General features: G+C 44.3%; 1 protein-coding gene across 1 annotated transcript in view; it reads left to right on the forward strand.

The window, feature by feature from the left end:
• Window positions 1-15,523: 15,523 nt before the first annotated feature.
• The window catches only part of ache (acetylcholinesterase (Yt blood group)), a 9,560-nt gene continuing 83 nt past the window's right edge, over window positions 15,524-25,000 (forward strand). The window contains exons 1-8 of the mRNA XM_031851346.1: window positions 15,524-16,049; window positions 16,879-17,102; window positions 17,211-17,471; window positions 18,106-18,328; window positions 18,584-18,817; window positions 19,820-20,012; window positions 21,215-21,393; window positions 22,781-25,000. The exon at window positions 22,781-25,000 is cut by the window's right edge and continues 83 nt beyond it. Coding sequence (XP_031707206.1) covers window positions 15,617-16,049; window positions 16,879-17,102; window positions 17,211-17,471; window positions 18,106-18,328; window positions 18,584-18,817; window positions 19,820-20,012; window positions 21,215-21,393; window positions 22,781-22,902 — 1,869 coding nt within the window. The 5' untranslated portion in view covers window positions 15,524-15,616 and the 3' untranslated portion in view covers window positions 22,903-25,000. The remainder of the gene's footprint in view (window positions 16,050-16,878; window positions 17,103-17,210; window positions 17,472-18,105; window positions 18,329-18,583; window positions 18,818-19,819; window positions 20,013-21,214; window positions 21,394-22,780) is intronic.

The raw sequence follows: 25,000 nt of genomic DNA on the forward strand, positions 1-25,000 counted from the left end.
GTGTGTGTGTGTGTGTGTGTGTGTGTGTTTGTTGGTAACTGGCAGGGCTTATAAATTGCCTGATCAATGATGGAAGTAGTTAGCTTAGCTGTCATGGTTTTGGCTCCTGGATTCATGAAAGATGATTACACTAGAAATGCTCCAGAAAGGAGCCAAGTGTTAAAGTGTCCTCTGACATTTTGCAGACCATTGTACGCACTATTAATAGTTATTGACGAGGACAAATAAAGCTTGGTCTAACGGTCAGTTGCCAAACAGATTTTTAGCTTAGCTTGTTTGCTAATGGGACCATAACATCACACAGTTAATCAAAAAGACGTTTCTACACAATCAACCCCTACCTCAGTCATAACCGTCGAGTCATAACTTTGTGGACCAGTTTTCACTCTGAAAGAATAAATAAGGTGAAAGTTAAAATATTTTTTCTCCATTTTGGACTCGGGCTCACAGTCCTGTCACAGTCCAGCACTGTCAAGATGGCTCGGACACAGACACACAGGTCAAAGTTCACCAAAGTTGAACTTGACGCAAACAAATTTGATTTCTTTGGTCCCTGCGTGCGGATACACTTTTTGACAAGATTCCATTGGAATGAATCAAAATCACAGCAAAATGTTGCCATTTTAAATGCCAGTGTGACCAGGCCTTTACTGTGAAACGCCCAACAGTTGAGCTAACAAGATTTAGGTTTACACTATTCCTTGAGGCTGCATCAATTAATTTTCCTCCCCTGGGGGGCGGAACACCTGTAAAACAGGCTGACAAGCCACATTATCGGGTCGTGAAGTTGTTGTAGCTAATGTGTTTGCATTCACAACAATAACTTTGACATAAGATGCATAGTTTAAGATGATGAAACCGTGTTCCAGTCTGGTGATAAAGATAGGGCCTCAGTTACCACAGTAATCGACAGAGACTTGGAGGTGAAGATATTATTTTTGTGTAACTGCAGGATATTCCTTCATTCTAATTAAACAGATGGAAACACGGGAGTGTTCTATCTCACTCGTCATTCAGAAGGGCAGGTTCAACCCTCTGGAACTACATGAAAACAGAGTCCAGGGCCATTTATGGACACAACGTTTCGGTTCAGTGTTGCCCACACTGCTCACGGTGTAACATTTCTGCTGTATGGTGCTCTCAAAAACCCTAAATGTAAGGCCCAGTAATAGTAGATGAGGTTTCAGACACAGCCTTGATGATTTTAGACACTTAGAGGTTTGTTTTGTTTGCTCTCTGGTCTATTCCAGTCCATCCCATTCAAATCCCCACTCAGTACCTTCCTATCGCCCCATGTGTGCGTGCGTGCGTGTGTGTGTGCCTGTGTGTGTGTGTGTTTATGTCCGGTGATCGTGGTGTTGTGTGAAACATTAGATGGTCAAACCTCAAAATGGAAAATTCCAGTGATTCCCCTGCTGCCAGTCTGTCTGTCTGTCTGTCTCTCTGTCACAGAGCTGGTACAGGGTGCTGTTATGTATTCCACACATCAGTTAGAATGAGCTTGTGTGACTTTTAACATATATTTAACGTATATTGACTTACTTTGTGAGTATGGCAGGTGTTGTAATGCAGATAATTAAAGCACATAAGGGTGGGCAGTGTGAATAATAATATCTTAAATCTTCTATCAAGGCATATGACATTTTATATTGAAATATTGATACCAGGGCTGTGTATCGGCAACAATCTGGCGATACGATACATATCATTATCATGATTGTACAATTCAATATATTGCGATAATGTAAGCAATGCTGTATATTACAATTTTTTACATTTTAGGAAAACTCACCGCCATATGCATAAAATCTGACTTTTTTATGCATATGAGTACAGTGGGATCTACGTTTGCATTGTATCATAGTCCCTAAAATATTTAGCTAAAAGGTGAACTAAATACCTGACAAATCAAGGAACTTTATAAAATCAACAATCCTGAAACTGCTTTAACGCTGCCATAAAACAATCCTTATTTGATATTATATATTTCACTAACAAGGACCACCTCAATAACAGTATGAGTTTCGAGAGGTTTATTGCATAATGGAAAGATTGTTAGATTCAAGAAGCGGAAGGGATCAAGGGATGAAAAGATATAGGGTAGGGGTGGAGGGATGAAGGGGAGTAGGGTAGAGGGATGATGGGATGTGCGGGTAGGGAAGAAGGGATGTGGGGTAGGGGTCGAAGTAGAGGGATGAAGGGATGGAGGTAGAGGGATGAAGGGTAGGGGTCAAGGTAGAGGGATGAGGGATGAGAGGTAGGGGTCGAGGGATGAGGGGTCGAGGGATGAGGGGTTGAGGGATGAGGGGTCGAGGGATGAGGGGTCGAGGTAGAGGGATGAAGGGTAGAGGGATGAGGGATGAAGGGTAGAGGGATGAAGGGATGTCAGGAAGAAGAAACGAGGAGGGTTTGTAGAAAGGAGGTTAGGCGATCGATGGGGGACCGTTGATGTCCGGCAACTGGCGGGAACGGGGGGACTGGAGACTGTAGGGTGGGGGCCATCTCTTCGGAAGCTCTGGCGGAGCAGAGTCCCCAAAAGATAGCTCCATAAAGACTGATGCCGATGGCCGTTTCTGGAGTCGTTCGGGTTGGTACGAACTTACCTGAGGTACGCGGGGAAAGACCGACGATCGCGTATCTTGAGGGTGTGGTTGGAAATTCCTTGGCTTGAAGAGGCGGAGGCGGCGCCGAGTAAACTTGGGGGTATTCTGGATCGGGCCAAGATATGGCGGAAGTGGTGGTGAGCCCGAGACCGCAACAGGGATCTTGCGGGGAATTCGGCTGGCTGAAATCTGGGCTTCGTACGGACTCGAGTACGAGTCTGGTCGGAAATGGTAGATGGTTGAAGTGGACCGTATTCGTTGGTCTTGCGGCATTTGAGGCGATAGACGACCGTGTCGGAAGGATGGATGTGATGTCGAACGCGGTGGCATGTCGGGACGGATGGAGTTCAAGGCGGTGAACTCGGAGCAGCGAAAGAAGCTGGCAAGAACGTGGACTTTAATGCTTTGCCCGTGAAGGGAGACGGATGACCTGAGCTGGGGGTGAGGATGCCGCAGGTGAGGAGGTCCGAAGTGAGGGGCAGCCGTTTGGCGCTATGTTCCGAATGGATGGCAATGGTCTTGATGGACCATTCATGCCCCAAAAGAATGGCTACTATGACTATGGAATGCATTTCGTAGATCGCGGAGGAAGGTGTGGGGGATGAGAATTCAAGCGGCCGAGGACCCATTGTCACAGTAGAAGCCGTCGAAGCTGATCGAGGGTGCTGCGTCTGTGAAAAGCTGGATGTCTTCCGGCTCAGTGATGTGTTCGTCGTGGAAGTTGGAGATGCCGAGAGGAACTGGTGTCGGTTTAGCTCGGTTTACGCGCTTCGTCAACTGTGACGTGGTCATGGAGGCTTGTAACGGCGGCAGGGACTAACGGGATATGTGGCAAGGAGGATTTTGTTTAATCTATTGATTCTATTTATCTGGTGGAGAAAAGCCAAGTGTTTAGACTGTGTGCTGGGTTTGAAGAAGGCCATGGTTGAGCGTCTGGGCCTGCGACATAGTGGCTGGCTACGTAATTAAATACTCTTCCATGCCGGTGGGTGGCAGTAGGTAGCACGATAATGGCCGTGGTGATAAAGACAGTAGAATTAAGAGATGCACCGAGAGGTTGCGGTGACGAGACGTTTGTCCGGATTCAGGTAAGAAATTTTTCCGGCTGCTCTTGGACGGACGCATGGCGGAGTAATACACGTCATTCTGAAGGAAACGAAAAGTTACCGGTAGTTGGGATCGGAGCGAGAGAAGTGAAAAAGATGCTGGGATGAAAGGATGCGTGTGCGTGGGTTGGAAGTGCAGGTTAGGGAAAAGAGGCTGCAGGGTGAGATATCCATGGTGCCGAGAGAGTAAGGAGGGGGTGCGATACGAACTGGCCCTCTAGAGGGGCTGGTGTGAGTGAACGGGCTTGTCTGGGCGTCGACATAGCACCTGACGCTGGTGGCTCGGCAATCGAGGGAGGTGTAGTGCCGAGCGGCCGTGAGCAGTTTGAAGAGTTGCTTTTCTGTCGGACTGGTGGAAATGGATGTTGAGCTGGGTGAGTGCATACTTCAGTCGAGAGACTGTCAAATCTGAAATGCGGGATGTATGGGGCCGTCGGAGTGTTGGCGTGGGGAAGAAGGGTCGCTGTGGTTTTGGCCGTTGCTCGAGCGGCTGAATCTCAAGGGGGTGGAAGAACGGCGTTGTGGAGGGACGATATCCCTCGGGGATCTCCTCCTGGGGTTGTTGGAAGGCGAAGGGCCGACGACTTCGGAATTGTCCGAGGACAGAGTTAGCTGTGGCTAAAAGTGAAACTGGTGGGGGGGGGGAAAGAAGTCAGAGAACGCTGGAATTGTCTGCTGGTGGAGCTGTGGAAATGAGGCGCGTTTAAGATGGGATGGCAACGCTATAGTAGGGGTAGGGGTGGAGGAAGAGGGGGGGGGGCATAGGCAGGAAGAAGCGACTGTCGCGTCCCTGGCAAGAAAACCAACCCCGAGCTGCTCCCTTAGCTGTGCCATATACCTACCTGTTCTGTTGTTGGAGCAGTCTGTGCGGCTGGGGTAGCCGGTAGAGGCGGGAGGAGTTTAGCCGAAGTTGGCCGAGGTGGGTGGAACTGGAAGGTAGAAACTGGAAGGTGGGCGACTGTGGCTAAGTGGACAGCAGGGCCATCTTTCAATCAGAGGGTCGGCGGCTCAATCCCCGGCTCCGGCTCTGCTAGTCCGCTGGATAAAAGCATCTGCTAAATGACTAATGTAATGTAGAAGTAACAGAACATGAAAGGATGCCAGGATGGATGTGCCTGGGTTAATCATGAAGTTAGGGGGGAAAACATTGCAAGGAGATGTCTCTGGCGCGGGGGGAACTTGACGGCCGAAGTCAGTATGGCGTGGGACGACTTAAGGCAGGACGCAGTCGACTGCCCTTCTCTAAACACACCTAAGAGGGGCCAACAGCAGATTGGAAGCAGCAGCCTAATTTACACTAACACCTTCTCCTGAACGCCGTATATCTGACTCCCGCATGCATTTGACAGATGAGGAATGAGGATGGCTAAAGGCAGCCGAAGTTGCTAGCGATGAGCGTGGTGAGAAAAGGAGGGAGCTTCGGGATATGGCTGGTCGTCCGGAGGGGTTGGGGAGAGCCTTTGTGAAAGGTAAGCGGTTTTAAGATGTTGTTGTCTGTCGTGCGTTGAGATGAAGCGTATGAAAGCTGAGTCAGGGAGCGTCGCTCGTCTGTCTTGCGTCGTATGAAAGCTTAAAGCTGAGTCGGAGAGCGTTTGCTCGTAGGGTTTGAGGTAGGAGCGTGGGGTAGGGATGGAACGTTGCTCGTCTGCTGAGTCAGAGAGCGTTGCTCGTCTGTATTGGGTCGTATGAAAGCTGAGTCAGAGAGCGTTGCTCGTCTGTCTTGGGTCGTATGAAAGCTGAGTCAGAGAGCGTTGCTCGTCTGTCTTGGGTCGTATGAAAGCTGAGTCAGAGAGAGTTGCTCGTCTGGATGTGGGGTGTAGGTAGAGGGGTGTAGGGATGGAGCGTCTGCTAAGTTAGAGAGCGTTTGTTGTACGTCGTGTGAAGACAAGAGTCGAAGAGGGAGTGAACAAGTTCGTTGTGCTTAAATACTCTGTGCAGAGGAAATGAGCGGTGTTCTGGGCGTGGCCCCGTTCCTGAACTACGTTTATAAAACTACATTTAACCGTATATAACCGTATATATTATCCCAAATAGTACATGATCTATATTCTTTGGCATGTTTATGGGAGACAGAGAGAGGCCTTTGATACAATGACGTGTGTGTGTGATGATTGTACGTCAATTGCATGACAATACCGTTGTGAAACATTTCCTGATTTTTATGAATGCCAGTAACTACGGTCAGTGCTAAAACATATCATCTTTATGAGTGTCAACAAACTGAACATTATGGGCATCGTTAAAGTAGACTTCATGGCTGAAGTGTTGGATTGCATCAGATCACATATGTGCCCAATAAAGTGGCCACCGAGCGTATATTATTTTATTCACTATTTTTAAATAGTAAGATGCATTTGCAGATGTAAGTTCAATATTAAAACCAGAACACCGGACATGATTTTGTTTACTTCTGTTTATTTCATCCAGTTCTGTTCATTTCCTTTTAATCAGTTCTGGCCCATTACGGTTTTATAAAGTATCTCTGTGTTTTAACATTGACAGTGAAAGTCTTCAATAGTGAAATAGTATTACACCATTTAGGGCTGCAATTTGTACATTATTTTCATCATTAAATTATTGTTACTGCCAATCATTTTCATGAGTATGTGTTTAAATGTCAGACAACAGATTTTTAGAGTTGCATCATCCCGTCTTCCCTGTGTCTCCGTACTGAACACTGACACAGTCACTGATCACATGAGCCGTTCATCTTTCCCATTTTGTTCTTGGAGTTTTGCCTTTTGTCTTTTCCCTGTGATTTGAATGCTGTTTCTATATATAGATGTATAGTTCGTACGACACACTCTTCTTCAGTGGACCTCTAGAATGAAGCTGGCTGATCAGCGATCCGTGCTGCCTTCACACGTCTTCTCATAAAACCTGACATTAAACCGACACATTGTCAGTCAGTGTGCTATTTCCAGAAACGGGCTGATTTTCAAATTCATTGATAAATATTTTATGTCTTCCACACACTGACATTGACTTATCTGTCTAGTGTTAGAGACACACAGTCGTGCTGCCGCCCCCAGTGAAACCAATCCTCCTGTGAACTTCATACACAAATTCCTCGGTCTAATTTGAGGAGTGACACACTTTCTCCCACCCTGGTCCCCTCCACTCAGTGTCTCCCTCTGCCCCCCTCTCTTATTTCCTCACCCTCTGGGACTCCTCCCCTTCCTGTACCCCCTGGTGTGCTTTTTCTTATTCATCTACTCCCTCCTCTTTTCTCAAGGATCACCGTCAGAAGGTAACACAAGTTAAAGTAGGGCTGGTGACATCGGCGCATTTAAAGGAGTAGTTCAACATTTTGAGAAATACCCTTATTAGCTTTCTTGAGCTATGTCCGAAATCACTCCTATCAACAAGATAGTGTGCTATATTTAATTTCTGCCATTTTATTTGAGTGTCCGAGTGATGTATCCACTATATAGTGCCTTTTGAAAATTCCACAATGGAATGAAGAAAGTGGTGTCCATGGCGTGCTCACTACAGAGGAAACTATTGAGTGTCTATCATATGTTAAGTACAGAGCTGGAGTCAGGATGGGGTTAGCCTAGCTTAGCATAAAGACTGGAAGCAGTGGGAAACGGCCAATCTGGCTCTAACCAAAGTTCAACAGTACACCTCTAAGGTCCTGTCTACACACACAGATGTTTCTGATATTTCTCTCTACGTTTTGGCCTCTCATCCACATTGCAAATGTGAGTTTTAGGTCATTAAAAAGGAGATTTTTGCAAAAAAACGTAGGTACCACAACTCTTTCCATATGGACTCACGGACCCTTCGGAGACGATCACATCATCGCCTCATTCCAAGCGTGCCCACAACAACAATGGCAGACTACCGGTTTGTTTACGTTTACTTACCCTCAAAACACGTTATCACATTTCGGTTGCTCCGTAGCACCTTGGGCATGGTCAGACTCTTCTTCGCTGGTATTTTGACTTATCAACGTCGTCGCCTTTAGTGTGCTCGGACATAGATTGTACCACTAAGGTCATGTGGACAGATTTTATTTTAAAATGGAGGGGAAAAGTATCCGTTTGCACAAATATCTATATGTGTAAACGGGGCCTAAAGCTCATTAATTAAGACGTATCTTGTTTGTGCACAAACACAAATGTAAACGCAGCATTTAGTAGTTTTGAGGGGAGGTTATGTGCTTCATGTTGAAGAAACCCAGGTCCGCCGGTGCAAACACTCTGAAGACCATCAGGACCAAGCGCCGGACCTGGGGTGACAGGGCCTTCTCAGCTGCTACACCTCCCCTCTGGAACGCCCTCCCCATCCACATCCGTGAGGCTCCCTCCCTATCAACATTCAAACAAGCCCTCAAAACTCACCTCTTCAAACTCGCCTTCACCTGCACATTACCTTCCTTTACATGACCCATTCAGCACAGCTTCTCCAGTCATTCTTTTTTCATTCTTTTTTTTTGTTTTTTTTTTGTTTGTTTGTTTGTTCTGTTTGTCTCTGCCTTGTAAAGCGTCTTTGGGTATCTTGAAAAGCGCTATAGAAAATTGATATGTTATTATTATTATTATTAAAATTATAAACTGTGAGGTGCAATGACTGCATGCAGCCTCCTGAAGTCTTGTCGTCACAGAACACTTTTGTTCGTCATGAAATAGTCCCAGTGTGTATTTCACCCCTAACACCACACACGATTGTCTATTTACACATCCAGCAGACAGAGCAACATTACCAGTGTCGGCCTGTCTGTCTGTTTCCACTTAAAACAGCCGCCTGCTGCTGGAAATAAGGTTGATGAGATTGGAGTTTGCAGGCTGTTAATAAACTGTAATAAATGAACTTACAGAAGATCTAGAGTAATGCTGAGAGGAACTGCAGAGCGGGTGATAATCCTCTGTGGGTTCTTCTCACATACTCGTTTGATCCGTTAATTCAAATATTGATTGGGTTGTTTGTGAACATTAGACAATCCTTTGGAACTTAATTCCACAGGAGACTTGACTCATAAACTGTGATGCAGTGCCAGTTGACTATTGCCAAAGTTTTGTTGATTAAACTTAAAGTTAATATCTCATGTTTGTAGAACACATGAATGAAACAGCTGGATATAATCATCCAGACGTCCCAAGCTTGAGGAAGTGCTCACTGTTAGATGTCAACATCTGTATGCTCCCACCTTAAAACTTCTCACTATTTGGCATAAAGGACCTTGTCACTCCAAACAAACTGTGCTGAGCAGCAGGTATGGCATGAAGGTGCTCTAAATAAAAAGAACTTCACTGGCTCACCAGTTCCATCCCTCCCTCTCCAGCATCCTTATTCTCTACTTCCCAGCAGCCTCACGCTCCCTCCTCTCTTTTGCCTCCTCCCTGTTGTTCCCGCCACGCAGCTGTTACTGCTATAAATAATTGCGATGCGTATAACCCCCAACCCCCCCATAAACATCTTTCCTTCTTCCATTCCTGCATTCCCTCCCCCTCTCTTACGTGTGGCCTCTGTTGATTTCCAGCAACATCGACCCAGTGTCTGTGATGTCACCCATTGGCTTTTAAAGATGATTTAGGAATAATTAATCTATCCGGATTTTACTTCATTTAAAAACAATGTTTTTTCATTTTTTAATTCATTTTAATTTTGTATTTATTTTAGTTTATATTACTTAAATGATTGGTTTATATATATGTATAATTATATTGCTGCCGTGTCTGAAGCGCAGGTGCTCTATTAATAAAGATTATCATTAAATCCAAGAAATTAAAGAAAAAATCAAAGGAATCAGTCAACAATCTGATTACAGAACAAAGTTGAATCGTTGTTTATAGATATAGTTACTCACAAAGAGAGATCTAATTAGATTTGAGAAGAGATTTGAAAGGTTTCAGATTTGAAAAGTGAATTTCAAAACTGGATTTAGATTTAGTAAAACTAGTTCGCTGCCCGTTCAAACGTACCTGTTCAGAACAGGCCGATTGCTGCTCGCTGCTTTCTTGGAACCGCTCATCCAAACTACTTCACACTCGACACTGCGCTTCTTTGGGTCCTGAGCAATACGCCGAATGTGAAGTCGATCGGATGAACAGTTGTCAAGAAAATCGAAGGAAGAGACAGAGAGACTCCTTCCACTTTAGTTAGACGCTATCCCAACTGTGAATGTGATGTGGAAATGTTATGTTTCACCAACTAACATTAACTACTTAACTTAGGAGCAAATTAAACTAATGCTACTTAAGTTTTCTGAAAAGTAAAGCCAATGCGGAAGTGTCAAGTGCGGAAGAGTTAAAAATTGCATTTTATGTACTTGCCATCAGGGGACGACTCCTCTGGTTGCAAAACAAAGTCAGATTGTATAGAAGTCTATGAGAAAATGACTCTACTTCTCTCTTGATTTATTACCTCAGTAAACATTGTAAACATGAGTTTATGGTCTTAATCTCTAGTTTCAAGTCTTCTTCAATACAGCATGATGTTCATTTAGTAAATTATGGTCCATTTAGAGTCAAATAGACCATAAAGCAGAGTATGCTTTAGGGCAAGCTAACTGTGATTGACAGGTCGCTACCGCTACCAGAGCCGTATACAGCGTCTCTACATCACTCCCCACCATCCATATATGGTCATTGCCGTTAACTGGTTGCAAAAATCCAAGATGGCGATGGCAAAAACGCTGAACTTGAGGCTGACATCACAACGACTACGTCCACTTCTTATATTCAGTCTATGGGTTGTAGCAGCGTGTATATAAAGTCTGCATTTCATTGTGCGCACGGCCATTAAAATGGCCGTGCGCACAATGAATCCAACTTAAGTCCTTGCGTAACACAACAGGGCATGTTTCCGTTCAAATAAACGTTTTGCTATGTTTTGTGGGTGCTGAATTTGCCCCAGTTTTCACTCCTCCTATTTTACAGCAGCATGATTATAAATACAGCCACCAAGGGTTGATGATGCCAATTACTAGAAGTCAGGACTTATGTGATGCAGTACCAGTTGTGAAAAGCTTTTAATGTGAGCAGCAGTAACAGTTAAACAAATGAGAAAAACAAAATGTAAGGCTGCTGTCTATTAGATGAACAGGAACTCGGGATTTGAAACACACCTCCAAACCACTAATGTTGTGCTCCGATGCAGGCCCACCCCCCCCTCCCCCCTTGTAGTGAAATGCATACGATGTTGCTAACAGCTAAAGTGTGTTTGACTGAACCAGTGGCAAAGGGCATCTGAGTCCACATAACCAGTTTGTCCAGTTCTACAGCATACGTGTCTCCTCTAGCAGTGTTTGTGTCACTGTGTGGATTTGCAGCTGCATGGGTAAAGTATAGTGTAGTTGTTGTTTACTGTGTCATGCACATACAGTACTAGTGCATAGACAAAACCACATTACCGCCACGCACCAGAAGTGTAATCTGAAAAAGGATGCACACAAGCCTTTTACAGTTGTGTATAAATCCACGACTGGACACAAGGCGATGAGGTAATGAAAAGAGGTCAAACCTCAAACAATGGAAGACAACATGATGGAAATATGTCTTCTGGTCGCTCCACACAGATCTGAAGGGGTGGGAATCGTGGGAATGTCACCGTTTGATTCCATTACGTGTCGATTCAGAATCGAGACAGATTCAAAGCTGATTCGCGATTGAATTAATAGAAAGCGGGGCATTGTTGAAATGCGACATGAAACATAGCCGGCAGTAAAGCAAACAGCTCGGGGAAACTCCTCACCGCCAATGTGCACCAGAGTTCGTAGAGTTGGCGGTATTATCCAAAAGATGTTCAATGTCATGGCTGAATACTTTGCTGATTTACATGTGGATGTGAGCGTGCATTGGTTAGACACAGTAACAAACAGACGGGATCAAGAGAATGGTAAATAATGTTTTTTTCTCTGTAGGGTTCTTTCCATAATGTAGTCAGACACTTATAATAACAACCTGAGCCGGTCAGTGGCAAAAACAAGCACTTTTAGTGGACGTACATAGACGATGAGTTGCCCCGAATGATCACATTACACGTCTGCAGCGTTCTGCCTCAATACTGGAGCAATTTCAGAAACTGTTGTCCCCCCTTACCAAAGTTACTTAAGATGAACTCATGTGTTTACGGTCCTGGCTCAGAGTTAGCTTTAAATGATATACATCAGCTCTGCTGGGTTTGAATCTGACCACCACACACCACCATCCTGCAATCAACTCTCACAAACACACTGTCGTCCCTCGTTTGCTCAACAATGCCCAGAGACAGTTGTCTCCCACCTGTCAGGTTGGAGGCTCCTGTTTATGTTTGGCAATGTATGGTCGTCATAGTGACGGGATTAGCTTGGAGGTGCTGTAAGGGATACGGGGCAGCTGTGTGTGTGTGTGTGTGTGTGTGTGTGTGTGTGTGTGTGTGTGTGTATCAATACTATTTCTGAACACACTCCCTCTCGGTTGTATAGAGAATCTATTCTGGTGATGTCACCTTTCTCTGTTCCTCACACACATTCAAACACACAGGGTAATAGTATTGTGAATGGACAGAGTAAGTACGGCTAAAGAGGAGGTTGTCTTTGCTGAGTTACACAGGGAAGCCCTCACTGCCCATGTAAAAATGATGGCCTGCCCACTCCATCATGTTCTCTTACCTAAACAAATGTCTCACAATATTAACATCACTGTGCGTCCACAGCAAACATTATACAGATAATATATTCACTCAATCATCAAACTAGGCGTCTGTGTTGTCAAAGTGTAGCTTGCATAGAGTTAGATGAAGACCAGAACTTATTTTTGAATTTTTTGCTGGTATCCAATTTTGTTATTTGGGAGGATACCACCAACAAACTACAGATGGTTATTTTCATATCTCAAGGATAATTGACATTGACAGATTATTGACCCAATACATTGCAGCCATTCCAGACCACCAACAATGACCGCTGTAGTCCCCTCAACTGTTTTCATAAACCGGGGAAATATATTAGTCACAAATGCCAAGACCAAGTCATGTTTTTGATGTCGAATCGGATTCAAGTGTGAGGTCTTCATAATGGTTCAGACTTAGCAACAATGTGCCTATTTGTAGAAATGTCACTGCAGATGAATTGTATCCTCTTGAGTAATTAATGAGGGCATATAGAAACCTCAGTTAGGATTAGCGGAAAGCATAATACTCAACAGCATAGATGTCAGTCCATCGTTGAGCCCAGGAGGAAACTGGAGCCCACGGCTGTTCCTTTAATTACTTTTTATTAGGTGCAAGGACAGCAGAGCGCTGTAGTTTCCTCCTGGGCGCAACAACCCGTGACTGACATCTACACTGATTTGTGCTTCTATCTATGAATGTATGTACCAGCTATCATTGTAAATCCATTATTATGACAGCTCAAAGTGCTTTATTCCTCTTATACTATGGTCACCTGCTAAGGAAAATAAGAATCTCCAACATTATATCGATGATATCGACTATTTTCTTACGTTTTGCATTCTAAATTCTAAAGTTTTTCACAAGCCATACTCCATATACCTGGTAAAACCACAGGGTTTGTGAATACCTGGAACAATCATACTACAATCCCATAATGTTCTTATGCAATAGTAACGTTGTGCACTATTTCAGTAATAAGGACGAACCTTAGATACGACTTATTTGTACTCCGTTCAGCTCATAGAACCCTTTGGCTCAGCTACAAGCGAGAAAAGCTCGTTAGCTAGCATGAAGCTCACGTTATGCTAGCAAGATTCCATTTGACAGTAAGTTTCACAACAAGACTAGCTAGCTAACCAGATATCCAGCCATGGCATTGTACCCAAATCAATAACAAGAGCTTCACGAATAATCGAGAGGTCATCTATACTGCAGCCAACCAGAATTGAGTATTTAACCAAAATAGGAATGAAAAACGTTGAAGACAAAGATAAAACATCCCTCAGCATCGTCAAACTGTAATTTTGATACAGTCTCGTAGAGTTATTAAGTTTCTTACTAGGAGGAGATTCATATCTGGTAAGGGCCCCGTTAATCCATCACACGGTATGGCATTTACTAGGGTTTTATTCTGATGCCTTTTTATAGTCCCCTCATGACCACACACCAGTCTCAGCCTTTGTTGTTGAGTGCTGAGGGGCTTTTAACACGTCAGCCTGCGGAAAGAAAATAACTTTCCCTCCTTCACAGTGGAAACTTGGTAATAGAGATTTCAGCAGTATATGGGTACATGGGTTTCATTACTGCATATAGATGTTTCTCCAAAAGTGGACACAAAGTGGTAAATCCAGCAAGATTCTTATCATATGCTTTTAATGTGACAAACATATTTCTAGACAACATGGGCTCTCCAGTAAATCCAGCAAATACAGTTACGAATTCTTAACCATAACCTTGGAAAGCTATTCAATCCAAAATGTGAGTAAACCATTTTTGGAATCTGTGGAGTCGATTTAGAACAGTAAAACGAATCACAACTCTGCAGCTGTTCTTTATTTTCAAATTATATGAGAAAAAAAGGGCATTTGTACTAGTGGTGTAACAATATAGCATAGCAAGTGTTTTGAAATACACACTGTGCAATGGAGATGAAAATTACATCACGATATCAAGTAATCTGATCATTCAGGGCTATGTGAGCAGAGTGAGCAGAGCAACATAGAGAATTTATCTCTTTAGTCTCAACATTGGTGTGCTCATTACTCCAAGGTAGCTCCACATTCCACTGAGCAAACTGCATTCAGATACAACATCACAAGGTTTGTTTCAATTTGACGGTTGGAGTGGTTGTGCAGTCCTTGTTTTGTGAAAATTAGAAGTCCTTATAGAAAGCTATAAACTGGTTCTTCTTAGTGAAGAAGTTCGGCTTATGGTGTTGCCCCACCACAGTAAGGACAAGTGGCTTTTACACAGTCTTTTATGGAGGAGCTTTACAACCTTTAAAAATAATTTAGGAACAGAAACCAATTGGAGATTCGTGTGAGTGGAGCTGATTGAAATAACAATGAATCAGTGATCTGAGACTACATTTCAATCAATGCGTTTTTTGCCTCTTTTACGCTCCACTCGGACCGTTTGCCTGCACGCAACCAAAGCCCGCTCAAACGTGATTGGTCAATACAACTCAGACTGCAAATACAAAAATAGAACACTTTCGAAACCCAAAATCTGCATTTGTATGCCAGTACCTGAACATCAACAGAAGCAGTGGGATTCTACTGTAGCACTGACGTGGTCATCTGTGCTGTAGAGCAGCTGCTGTGTTGTGTTGAATATTTAATGAGTCTCTTCTGGGAAGCCACAGCCCACCTACACAGCTACACTCACTGATAACCTGCATCAGGGTGTGTGGAGATTTGACTTATATTGAGAGTCTGAGCTGTTATATTATTATATATAATACTGTTTTGAGTGTGAACATTCCCTCTTGAACTTAGAAATAGTTGTGTTACAAAATAATCTTAACTCCAGGTCTTCATTGGAGGTAGCTCATTCTTTATCACCTGTACTTGATGGAACTTGTAGGACTTTGTTTCAAGACATGTGAACACCTAGTATCGGGTTTCCTGCAGCGTTTTATAGTGGAGGCCCCACATCACCTGAAATTAAATGTTGCAAGGTCAGAAAAAGAGTCTTTACAAAGTGGGACAAGCTGGTTTGATTCGGAGCAAAGATGATGTGATTCCATGTTGGGTTGAAGAGATCTTGGAGACCTCGATGACCCTTCCTACTTCCTCTGTCCTATCATCTCTTTCCTCATCTGATTTCTACCTCCCTCTGTTCTCCATCACTCTCCTTTACAGTAATCACATTACTCTCTCTCTCTCTCTCTCTCTCTCTCTCTCTCTCTCTCTCTCTCTCTTTGTGTGTCTGTAGAGCTGAGGGGAAATAGAGCAGAACCAGCCTTCCCTGATTGGAAAGCGAATCACGACCTCAGCTCCAGCCGTGCAGACTGCCTTCGCCCCCGTCATGCAGACCTCCGTCCTTCTCCTCCTCTCCCAAATCCTCCTCCTGTCTCTCCTCATTCCCACCTGCTCCTCCCAGACCGAGGCAGACCTCATCGTTCAGACGCGTACTGGTCGAGTCCGAGGCACCCGCATGCCGGTGCCAGACCGAAGCTTCGTCACCTCCTTCCTGGGCATCCCCTTTGCAGAGCCGCCGGTAGGGAAGTGGCGTTTCCGTCGCGCTGAGCCCAAGGGTCTGTGGTCAGGGGTGTACGAGGCCAACGCCTACCCCAAAGCCTGCTACCAGTTCGTGGACATGTCGTTCCCCGGCTTCCAGGGCAGCGAGATGTGGAACCCCAACAGAGAGATGAGCGAGGACTGCCTGTACCTCAATGTCTGGGTGCCCTCCTCGCCCAGACCACACAATCTCACCGTCATGGTGTGGATCTACGGCGGAGGTACTTGGTCACGACTTATTCAGAATGAGACACAATATAAATTAGGCTAGACATGAGTAATTCTTCCTGTGGAGACATTAGGGCAGCAGTGCACCAGGTATTCAAAGAAGTAATTTTCACTCTATGCAGAGTGGAGTCACATGACCTCTTTAGATTGCTGAACTCTTTGGAGTTTTACCCGATGTGGAACCAGACTAGGCTGCTCTCTCTAGCCACTGTTAATAATGAGATCGGTAGTGTGTGTGTGCGCATGAGTGAGTGTGTGCGTATGCATCTCTGTCTGTCCACGTCTAATCTTGCATACTGCTGCAACAAATTCCATCATATTTTGCATTCTCATTCATGGCTGCATGCTCAAGGACCTCTTGTGGTTGCAAAGTCTCACACCTTCTCAAAATACCTTTTATTGAATGATTCTGCCATTGAATGGTCTGCTGACTCCTCACTCACTACTCTTAACCGGCTCCCTGCCGGTAGCAGTTGTTAGCGAGAAACTGGGGGAAAACTGTTTTTGCTCTGTTATATTGTTTTGGAAGGTGTGTTTGGCTATCAGCTGATGGAACTACTAGCACACACACAGCTGGCTGGAAGGCCGCCGCTCACCAGCTGCTCTGTAAACATACAGAAAAGTGAGATAATTCAACCCAGACTATGAAAGTGTGCCTTAATCTGATACCCTTTCAACTGTTATCCTTATAGATATAAAGATATTGGACTCCTCTAGACATTAGACCTCTCATACTCCTATGAATTAAATGTATAGTAAAGTTCCTGTCTGTTTGTGGGAGATTGTGATACATTAGGTTAATGTGATATTTAACATTTCCAGGGTTCTACAGTGGTGCCTCTTCTCTGGACGTGTATGATGGCCGCTATCTAGCTCACAGTGAGACAGTCATTGTGGTCTCCATGAACTACCGGATCGGTGCCTTTGGCTTCCTCGCTCTGCATGGTTCCTCTGAGGCTCCCGGCAACGTGGGTCTGCTGGACCAGAGGATGGCGCTGCAGTGGGTCCAAGACAACATCCACTCCTTTGGTGGAAACCCCAAACAGGTTAGTTTCTCACAGTTTTATTTGTCTCTCCTGTTCTGTCTACACAAAGAATCAAGTGCGAGCTTATTTTGACTCCGGTCTCTCTGTTTGCCGTCTTTGATCAATCAGGTGACTATTTTTGGTGAGAGCGCTGGTGGAGCTTCAGTAGGATTCCACCTCTTGTCTCCGGACAGCCGGCCCATCTTCACCAGGGCCATCCTTCAGAGCGGGGTCCCCAACTGTCCCTGGGCCTCGGTCAGCCCTGCTGAGGCGCGCAGACGGGCCACGTTGTTGGGCAAACTGGTCGGCTGCAACGGAGGCAACGACACTGAGATGGTGGACTGTCTGCGCGGTAAAAACCCACAGGAGCTCATCGACCAGGAGTGGCAGGTAATGCAGTCAGTCAACAGTCAGTGAAGTTCACTTCATCCTCTTTTAGGCCTTGATACTCTAGCATCAACACATTATTGGTTTGGGTCTTTTCAATAATATTTCAATACCAGCCAGGATTCAAGAACCTTCACCACATAGGTCTAAATCAGATATTGCCATAAACCAGTCCTGATCAAGAATCTACTGTCGCTACTGTAGAATGGTGGATAAATTGTTCTGAGCCCCACAACACCTAATTTATTAGGTGTGCAATAAATACATATGTAAGGACATTAACCCGCCCCCAGCCGTCAATGACCCGACGTCAATGTGAAAGCATTACTAGGTCTTGAGGTGGCAAATTGGGGCGGTACAGATTCCCCTGATTATCTATCCCTGCTCCCGTTCACACATTACACCATGGAGATTGATTTATCTGCACCCACGGCACATACCAGATGTGCTGTGGTGCAGCAGGTCCACGAGACTACACAGCGTAATGGAAGCGATAAGCGAATTGTCGTGCTGACCTGAATGAAGGAGTTTTTTAAAGGTGTTATTTCACCAAATCTGTCACAGGACCTTTGGTCTTTTATGGGTTTGCGTGTCATTTCAAACGGTACATTTGAGCTTGTCATCCTGTCCGGAGCAGGTCCTGCCGTGGTCGGCCCTCTTCCGGTTTTCGTTTGTCCCCGTCGTGGACGGCGAGGTTGTACCCGACACTCCCGAGGCCATGCTCAACTCGGGCAACTTCAAAGACACTCAGATCCTGCTCGGGGTCAACCAGGACGAGGGCTCTTACTTCCTGCTGTACGGAGCTCCAGGCTTCAGCAAGGACAACGAAAGCCTGATCTCCAGAGAGGACTTCCTGGAAGGTGAAGCTCACTATGGAGAGAAAGGATAGAGACACAAAGAATACTGCAAAATTATTTTCTACACTCTTAATATGATTGCAGAATTTGACAGTTCTCTATAATCATTCTGTTAACGCGACTGATCAGAAAGAATTGTAGAAATCTCCAACAAAATTCCAGCCATGATTCTACTTTACCACGTCACAGCCCCAGTTACACTTCTAAAACAATAAAAAAATAAAATGCAACTAAAAACCTAAAACCTCACTGTGCCAGGTGTTAAGCTGAGCGTGCCACACGCTAATGATATTGGCCTGGAAGCGGTGGTGCTGCAGTACACCGACTGGATGGACGAGAATAACGGGGTGAAAAACCGCGACGCCTTGGACGACGTCGTGGGCGACCACAACGTCGTCTGCCCGCTGGCCCACTTCGCTCGCTCCTACGCCCAGCACAGCGCCTTCAAGGCCAACATGGGAGGGGTGGTGAACAGCGGAGCGAACTCACAAGGTAAGACATGTGTTTTTGCGTGGTCCTTTTCGTGTGTCACGTACTGCACTTTGTCACTCTTTTCCTCACAAAGCCGGACTATAGCAGACTGGATTTTATTTTTCTACAATAAGTGCCCACTTATTTACCTTCTAGCCTGTGTGCCTGCATTTTACACTGCAGTGTTACATTAATTAATTGAATTTGTGCCGGTTTGTTAATGTTATTATTGTTTGTATTTGTTATCTGCTGCGCCGGCTCAATTTCCTCAAATTCCTCACACCTTAAGTCCGATTAACTTTTAATTTGACACACATGTCCAGCTCCATCTGATCTACAAAAAAGCCTCTTGGACCATATAACTCTGCCGGTGGCGATGGCTGTGCTCACCGAGTCTGTACGTAGTCACAGATTTCCCTTAGTCTTGGGTCAGTCACAGTGGTCAGGTGTTCTGCCATTGTGTATTCTCTGTTTAGGGCAAGATAGCATTCCAATTTGTTTTTTGATTGATTCTCTCCAATGTGTGAAGTAGCTAACTTTTTGTCTTCTCATCATTTGGTTTGGTCTAATGGGGTTTCTGTCTTGAGGCTCGGCTTGTGGTTGAGTCCTAGAACCAGAGAGCATCTCTCTAGAGTCCCTCTATAGTGGAGGGCTTTGTGGTGGAGCGTGTCAGGGTCACTTTTTTCTCAGGTGGTTTTGGAATTTTGATAAGTCTGCTCTGCGTGCTTTATTTGGTGTTTTTCATTGGTTACGAAGAATGGATTTGCAAAAAGTCTGCATGAAGAGACTCCATTTGGTGTTTGTCCCGTTTTGTAAAATCTTGGTCAGGGAGTGGACCACAGACCTAGCAACCATAAAGGTTCTAAAACAGAGTCCAATATGAAGATCCTATGCTGTCCATAGCTCCCACACTCTCTCTATCTCCACATTCCTTTCCAGACAATAATGCAGCGAGGTATCCACCAAACAAATCCAGTGCTGTCGACACAAATTAACCGTCTTTTTCTACTCCCGCTCCTCAAGGAGGGGTCTACCTCTACCTGTTCGACCACCGAGCGTCCAACCTGGCCTGGCCGGAGTGGATGGGCGTGATCCATGGCTACGAGATTGAGTTCGTCTTGGGCCTGCCACTGGAGAAGAGATTCAACTACACCTTAGAGGAGGAGAGACTGAGCCAACGCATAATGAGATACTGGGCCAACTTTGCACGAACTGGGTGAGGCGTCACAGACTGCTGTGTACTTGTCAATTACAACGGACAGCAGAGAGAGACGAGTACACCACAAAGGACGGACTGTAATTAGGTTGCTTAGCTGCAGAGTCGATGAGGTGATCAGTAGAAGTTTCTACAGTCTGGTTTCTGCAAAGGAAACCTCAGTCCTTATGGAAGCAGCCACCCAATTCAAGTAATTCATGGTATTTACAGCAGTGATGGGAACGCCATTGGAATTGGTTGGTCGGTTAAACACTTTGGTCCAGATTGAAATATCAAAAAAATGATTGGATGGATTTCCATGAAATTTGGCACAGATGTCCATGGCACCCAGACGATGAATTCAAATGACTTCGGTGTTCCCTTCACTTTTCCTCTAGCACCACTAGCTCTCTAACACCATTTGTTTTTATTTTGTATTATATTTAATTACCAACAAACCTGCAGAACTCTCAGCTCAACTTTGGTTTTTGTGCTAATTATCGAACTAAGATGATGAGCACATCTGCCTGTTAAACATGCATGTTAAGATTCTCATTGTGGACATGTTAGCATCTGAAAAAGCATAAATCATTTTTGCGGTCAGAAACAGCAGATGTAAGATAAAGCACCTGATCTAGCTTTGATTTTATTGTCATAAGAATTGTAACAATAAGAAAGTAGTTGCTGCTGTGCTGCACAGCGGCTGAAAGACACACAGCACCACGATGGCTGGGAGAGAGAGATGCTGTGCATTAGCAGCGAAGTGGCAACAAACAAATTAAAGTTATGCCGACGTCCGCACAAAACCTACACGTACATCTTGCATACCCTCGGATGCGGAAAGTATCATTTTGGCTTTACACCTGACTGTGCTGTTACTGGGTGTGAATATTTAGTAACAACTAATCTCTAAGAAATAGTTTGTTAGTTTGAATTTATTGATGAGTAAAACTCCACTTAGTAAACACTTACATTAGAACTAGGCTAAGTTTGAACTTCTGAACAGCTGTTGCTGTAATATCAAGGTGATGTGCATCCAAACAGTCAACTAAACTACACAATAAATGAATGAAGTATTTGCCAGTACTGACCTTGCTTGGCTGTTGAATTAACTGCCTTTGTCTTAGCTGAATGACCTAAGGAACTGGAAACTGAGTGTAGATGTCTTTATCCATTTTTAATCCCTCCTTGTTTTGACTGTGTCTCTTGTCCTCGTCCTTCAGAAATCCCAATGTGAACCATGACGGACTGGTGGACAGCAAGAAGCGCTGGCCTCTGTTCACCGTCAGCGAGCAGAAACACGTAGGACTCAACACTGAACCAATGAAGGTCCACAAAGGTATGAGGAACCAGATGTGCGCCTTCTGGAACCGCTTTCTGCCACGCCTCCTCAACATCACTGGTAAATTGTGCTTCTAAACACTGCTTCTACTCAACACACGACATCTGTACTGAATACAGGTCTTCACTGTTACTATGGTAACACATTATAGGCCTGAATGTGTCACTAAAAGGTGCTAAATAAATACCATTGTATATATTTCTAATATTAATTTTCAACATATATGCATAACATGAACAAATAATTTGGACAGAATCCCTTATCTAGTCATTATAGAACAAGAAATGCACAGAGTTGGACATTTAATTTGATAAATACAGCATAGTGTATATCTCCACAGGCAGTTGTCCTTATTTAACTTTGGTGTTATGCTATTGATTCATATCTCTTCCCTTCTCCCTGGTGTCTGGCCTCAGACCGGTCCATGTAACCTAAGACCCACCCTCTTGGGGTTTGGCAATCAAACTAAACACAAAAGACAACCCGTGAAATAAGCAACAAACTGGTAATAAGACCTTAAAAGCCTTTACACACTGTAGGCGTGACAAATACACGACAAGATAAATGCTAAATACTCATCTGCAAATATCATATTTCCATGGCTTTTATTTTGAAAGGTATGAACGGAAGGACTGTATCTGGTCCGCGCTGCCTTTGCGAAAAGAGTAATATTTGCCGTCTTGGTTTGGACTAGGCAGCTACTTCAACTTGCATTCTCTCTAATGTCCACCAGGGGGCGACTCCTCTGGTTGTATAGAAGTCTATGAGAAAATGACTACTTCTCTCTTGATTTATTACCTCAGTAAACATTGTAAATATGAGTGTATGGTCTCAATCTCTAGTTTCAAGTATTCTTCAATACAGCATTAGTCCATAATTTACTAATGGACCATAATTAGCCAATTATGGTCCATTTAGAGTCAAATAGACCATAAAACAGGGTATGCTTTAGGGCGGGGCTACAACCAGAGACGTATACGGCGTTTCTACGTCAATCTCACGGAGTCCAAACATGGTCACTTTTGTTCACTGGTTGCCAAAAATTAATATGGCGACGACAAAAATGCCAAACTCGAGGCTTCAAAACTACAGTTCACAAACCAATGGATAAGGTCACGACGACTACGTCCACTTCTTCTTTACAGTCTATAGTTCGGACGAAGGAGACTCCGTGTTGTTGTATCATAATTATAGGTGTAGCAACGTGATTGGTTGATGCCTTTAATCGCATTGCAAAAGTAAAAAGTGTTGTTTTACCGCCACGTAATGTTCACGCTCTTTGTGAAAGTATTCATTGCAAAGACAACAGTTGGAAAAAATATTTTGGCCTGCGAAATAATCGCATGAAAAAGAATGCCACCGGTGTGTAAAGGCCTTTAGGATAAAGGCGCCAAAGCTGAGCTGCTAACCACTGATTCTCTGTGTGTCTCTGTGTCTCTCCTCTCAGACAACATAGACGAGGCAGAGCGTCAGTGGAAGGTGGAGTTCCACCGCTGGTCCTCCTACATGATGCACTGGAAGAGTCAGTTTGACCACTACAGCAAGCAGGAGCGCTGCACTGACCTCTAAGAACCTCAGCAGAGAGAGATTAGAGAATGACGGGGAGGGGGAGGCAGAGAGAACAAGCTGTGGCCATTTTCCTCCATAGCCCGTCCATGAAGTCTAACTTCATTCAAACTTTTTCTTTTTTTTTCTGTTTTTAAGTCCACACACAAACACAGGCACTGTTGATCTTTAGTTGTGTTATTTATACTATTTATTTCTATATTGGTTTTTTTCTGAGTTTGTGTGTGTCTGTGGAAATGAAGGGCTATGGAGGGAAGTTGTCATCGATATGGAGGAATATTAGAAATGTCAAAGATGTGTCATTACCTCGGGTGTGTGTGTGTGTGTGTGTGTGTGTGTGTGTGTGTGTGTGTGTGTGTATGCCTGCGTGCGAGCATATGTGTGTGTGTTTAACTCAAATCTCAACAGGCCCATGACACTGCACCGCTGCTGGTTTACTGTTGACGCACTTGTCTTTGTGATGATCTCATAAATGCTTCTTTTGTTTTCTGGACGATTCCTTCTTTCCAGCATATCAGGTTTTGTTTTTTGTTTTTTTGGGGGGGGGGGGGACTTTTTCTGTCGAGGCATTTTTAGTCTTGTTCTTGTCATGACCACTATTCCCATTACCTGAGGTGTTCTGCTTCACTTTGTCTTGTGTATTTCTCATGTGATAGAGCCATAAGCTGGGTTACATCCAAGTGTTTCTGTGTGGAAAGGCTCCATGGAAACATGAGACTCCCTACATTTCTCTCTTTACTGGGAAAACCACTTTATGCTAGTTTGTTGTGACATGACGGTTTATAAATGATATCCTTCCATCCATACTTTAGATGGTGTTTGACACTCAGTCCAACTGATTGGTGCCTCATTTACAATTCAAAGTTCACTTTAAATCAGCTTGACAGTTGACAATGCTTGACAAGTTCCTTCCTCAGCATTGTAGTGCCATACCTGTCTTATTTGCATATCAGTAGAGTGGAGGGGGTGAGCAGAGGAACTGAAAATGTCTGCTAATATTGTACAAAAAACAGTCAAAATGTGATCGAAATGTTGCTGCAAATGCATCACAAATGCTAAGGCAGCTCCACCCTAGAGTTTAAGTCAGGCAGTGTAACTTACATAACAGCGGCCTCTGTGGTCTCAAGGATCATAACCGGAGTGTTCAGATTGTAAAACCCTCTGAGGACAAATTTATGATTTGTTATTTTGAGTTATACAAAATATATTAGAATTGAATTAAACTTAGAGCAGTGGTTCCCCAAACTTTTTCAATAATGTACCCCCTTTGGAATTTTTCGTAAGAAAGAAGATGCGACAGTTAATATGAATATTGAATATAAAATGTGGTTTATCATTTACAATTTTTTTTTAATTAACTTATTATCATATTATAATTTGGTTTTAGGAATTATGCATGTTTGATATTTTTTATTATTGATACTTTTTTAGCCTAAGTTATACTTTGCGCATCCGCGAGCGCACCAGGGTCCGTAAATGCCGTCATCAGAGGCTGTACGCGGAGGCATTGCGCGGACGTCTGCGTTCTACAAGTGCTAGCGTAGACCCATGGTGGCAGCCCCTCTAAAATCTTGGCTACAGCCATGTTCAGGATCCATTACTGGATAACCGCACTGAATGGTGTGTGTGCGCTGTATCTTGCGAGGCGTGTGTCATCCATTCGGTGTCGTGTGCAGCTGTGATGTGTTTCATGAACATCTCTCCCTCCCTGCTCGTTACTTACTGCCCCGCTGCTTCGTCTCTCTGCCGGCTACCTTTCCACTTCTTTTTATTCTTTTGTTCTTCCGTCTCCTTCCCTTCTTATTCCACCTCGCATCTTCCCTCTTCCACTTCCTTCATTAAATTTTTTCCACCAACTGCTCACCACTCCCATCCTCCATCTCCTCTGCCCCCCCCCCCGCATCTGTTCCTCTCCCTCCATCACTGCTCCTGCTGCCCTGCTTTCCGCCCTCTCAGCCTTCCTCCTGTTTCATCTTCATCTCTAATCAACCTCCTGTCTCTCCTATTCTCTTGCTTTCATCCTTCACTCCCTCCTCTCCACCTCCGCTCTTCCATCCTTTCTTTATACCCCTCCTCTCGTATCGTTCTCCTTCCACCTAAT

The sequence above is a fragment of the Anarrhichthys ocellatus genome, unplaced genomic scaffold (assembly GCF_004355925.1).
Source record: "Anarrhichthys ocellatus isolate YVR2014 unplaced genomic scaffold, GSC_Weel_1.0 scaffold11, whole genome shotgun sequence".
In the NCBI taxonomy this organism is placed as follows: domain Eukaryota; kingdom Metazoa; phylum Chordata; class Actinopteri; order Perciformes; family Anarhichadidae; genus Anarrhichthys; species Anarrhichthys ocellatus.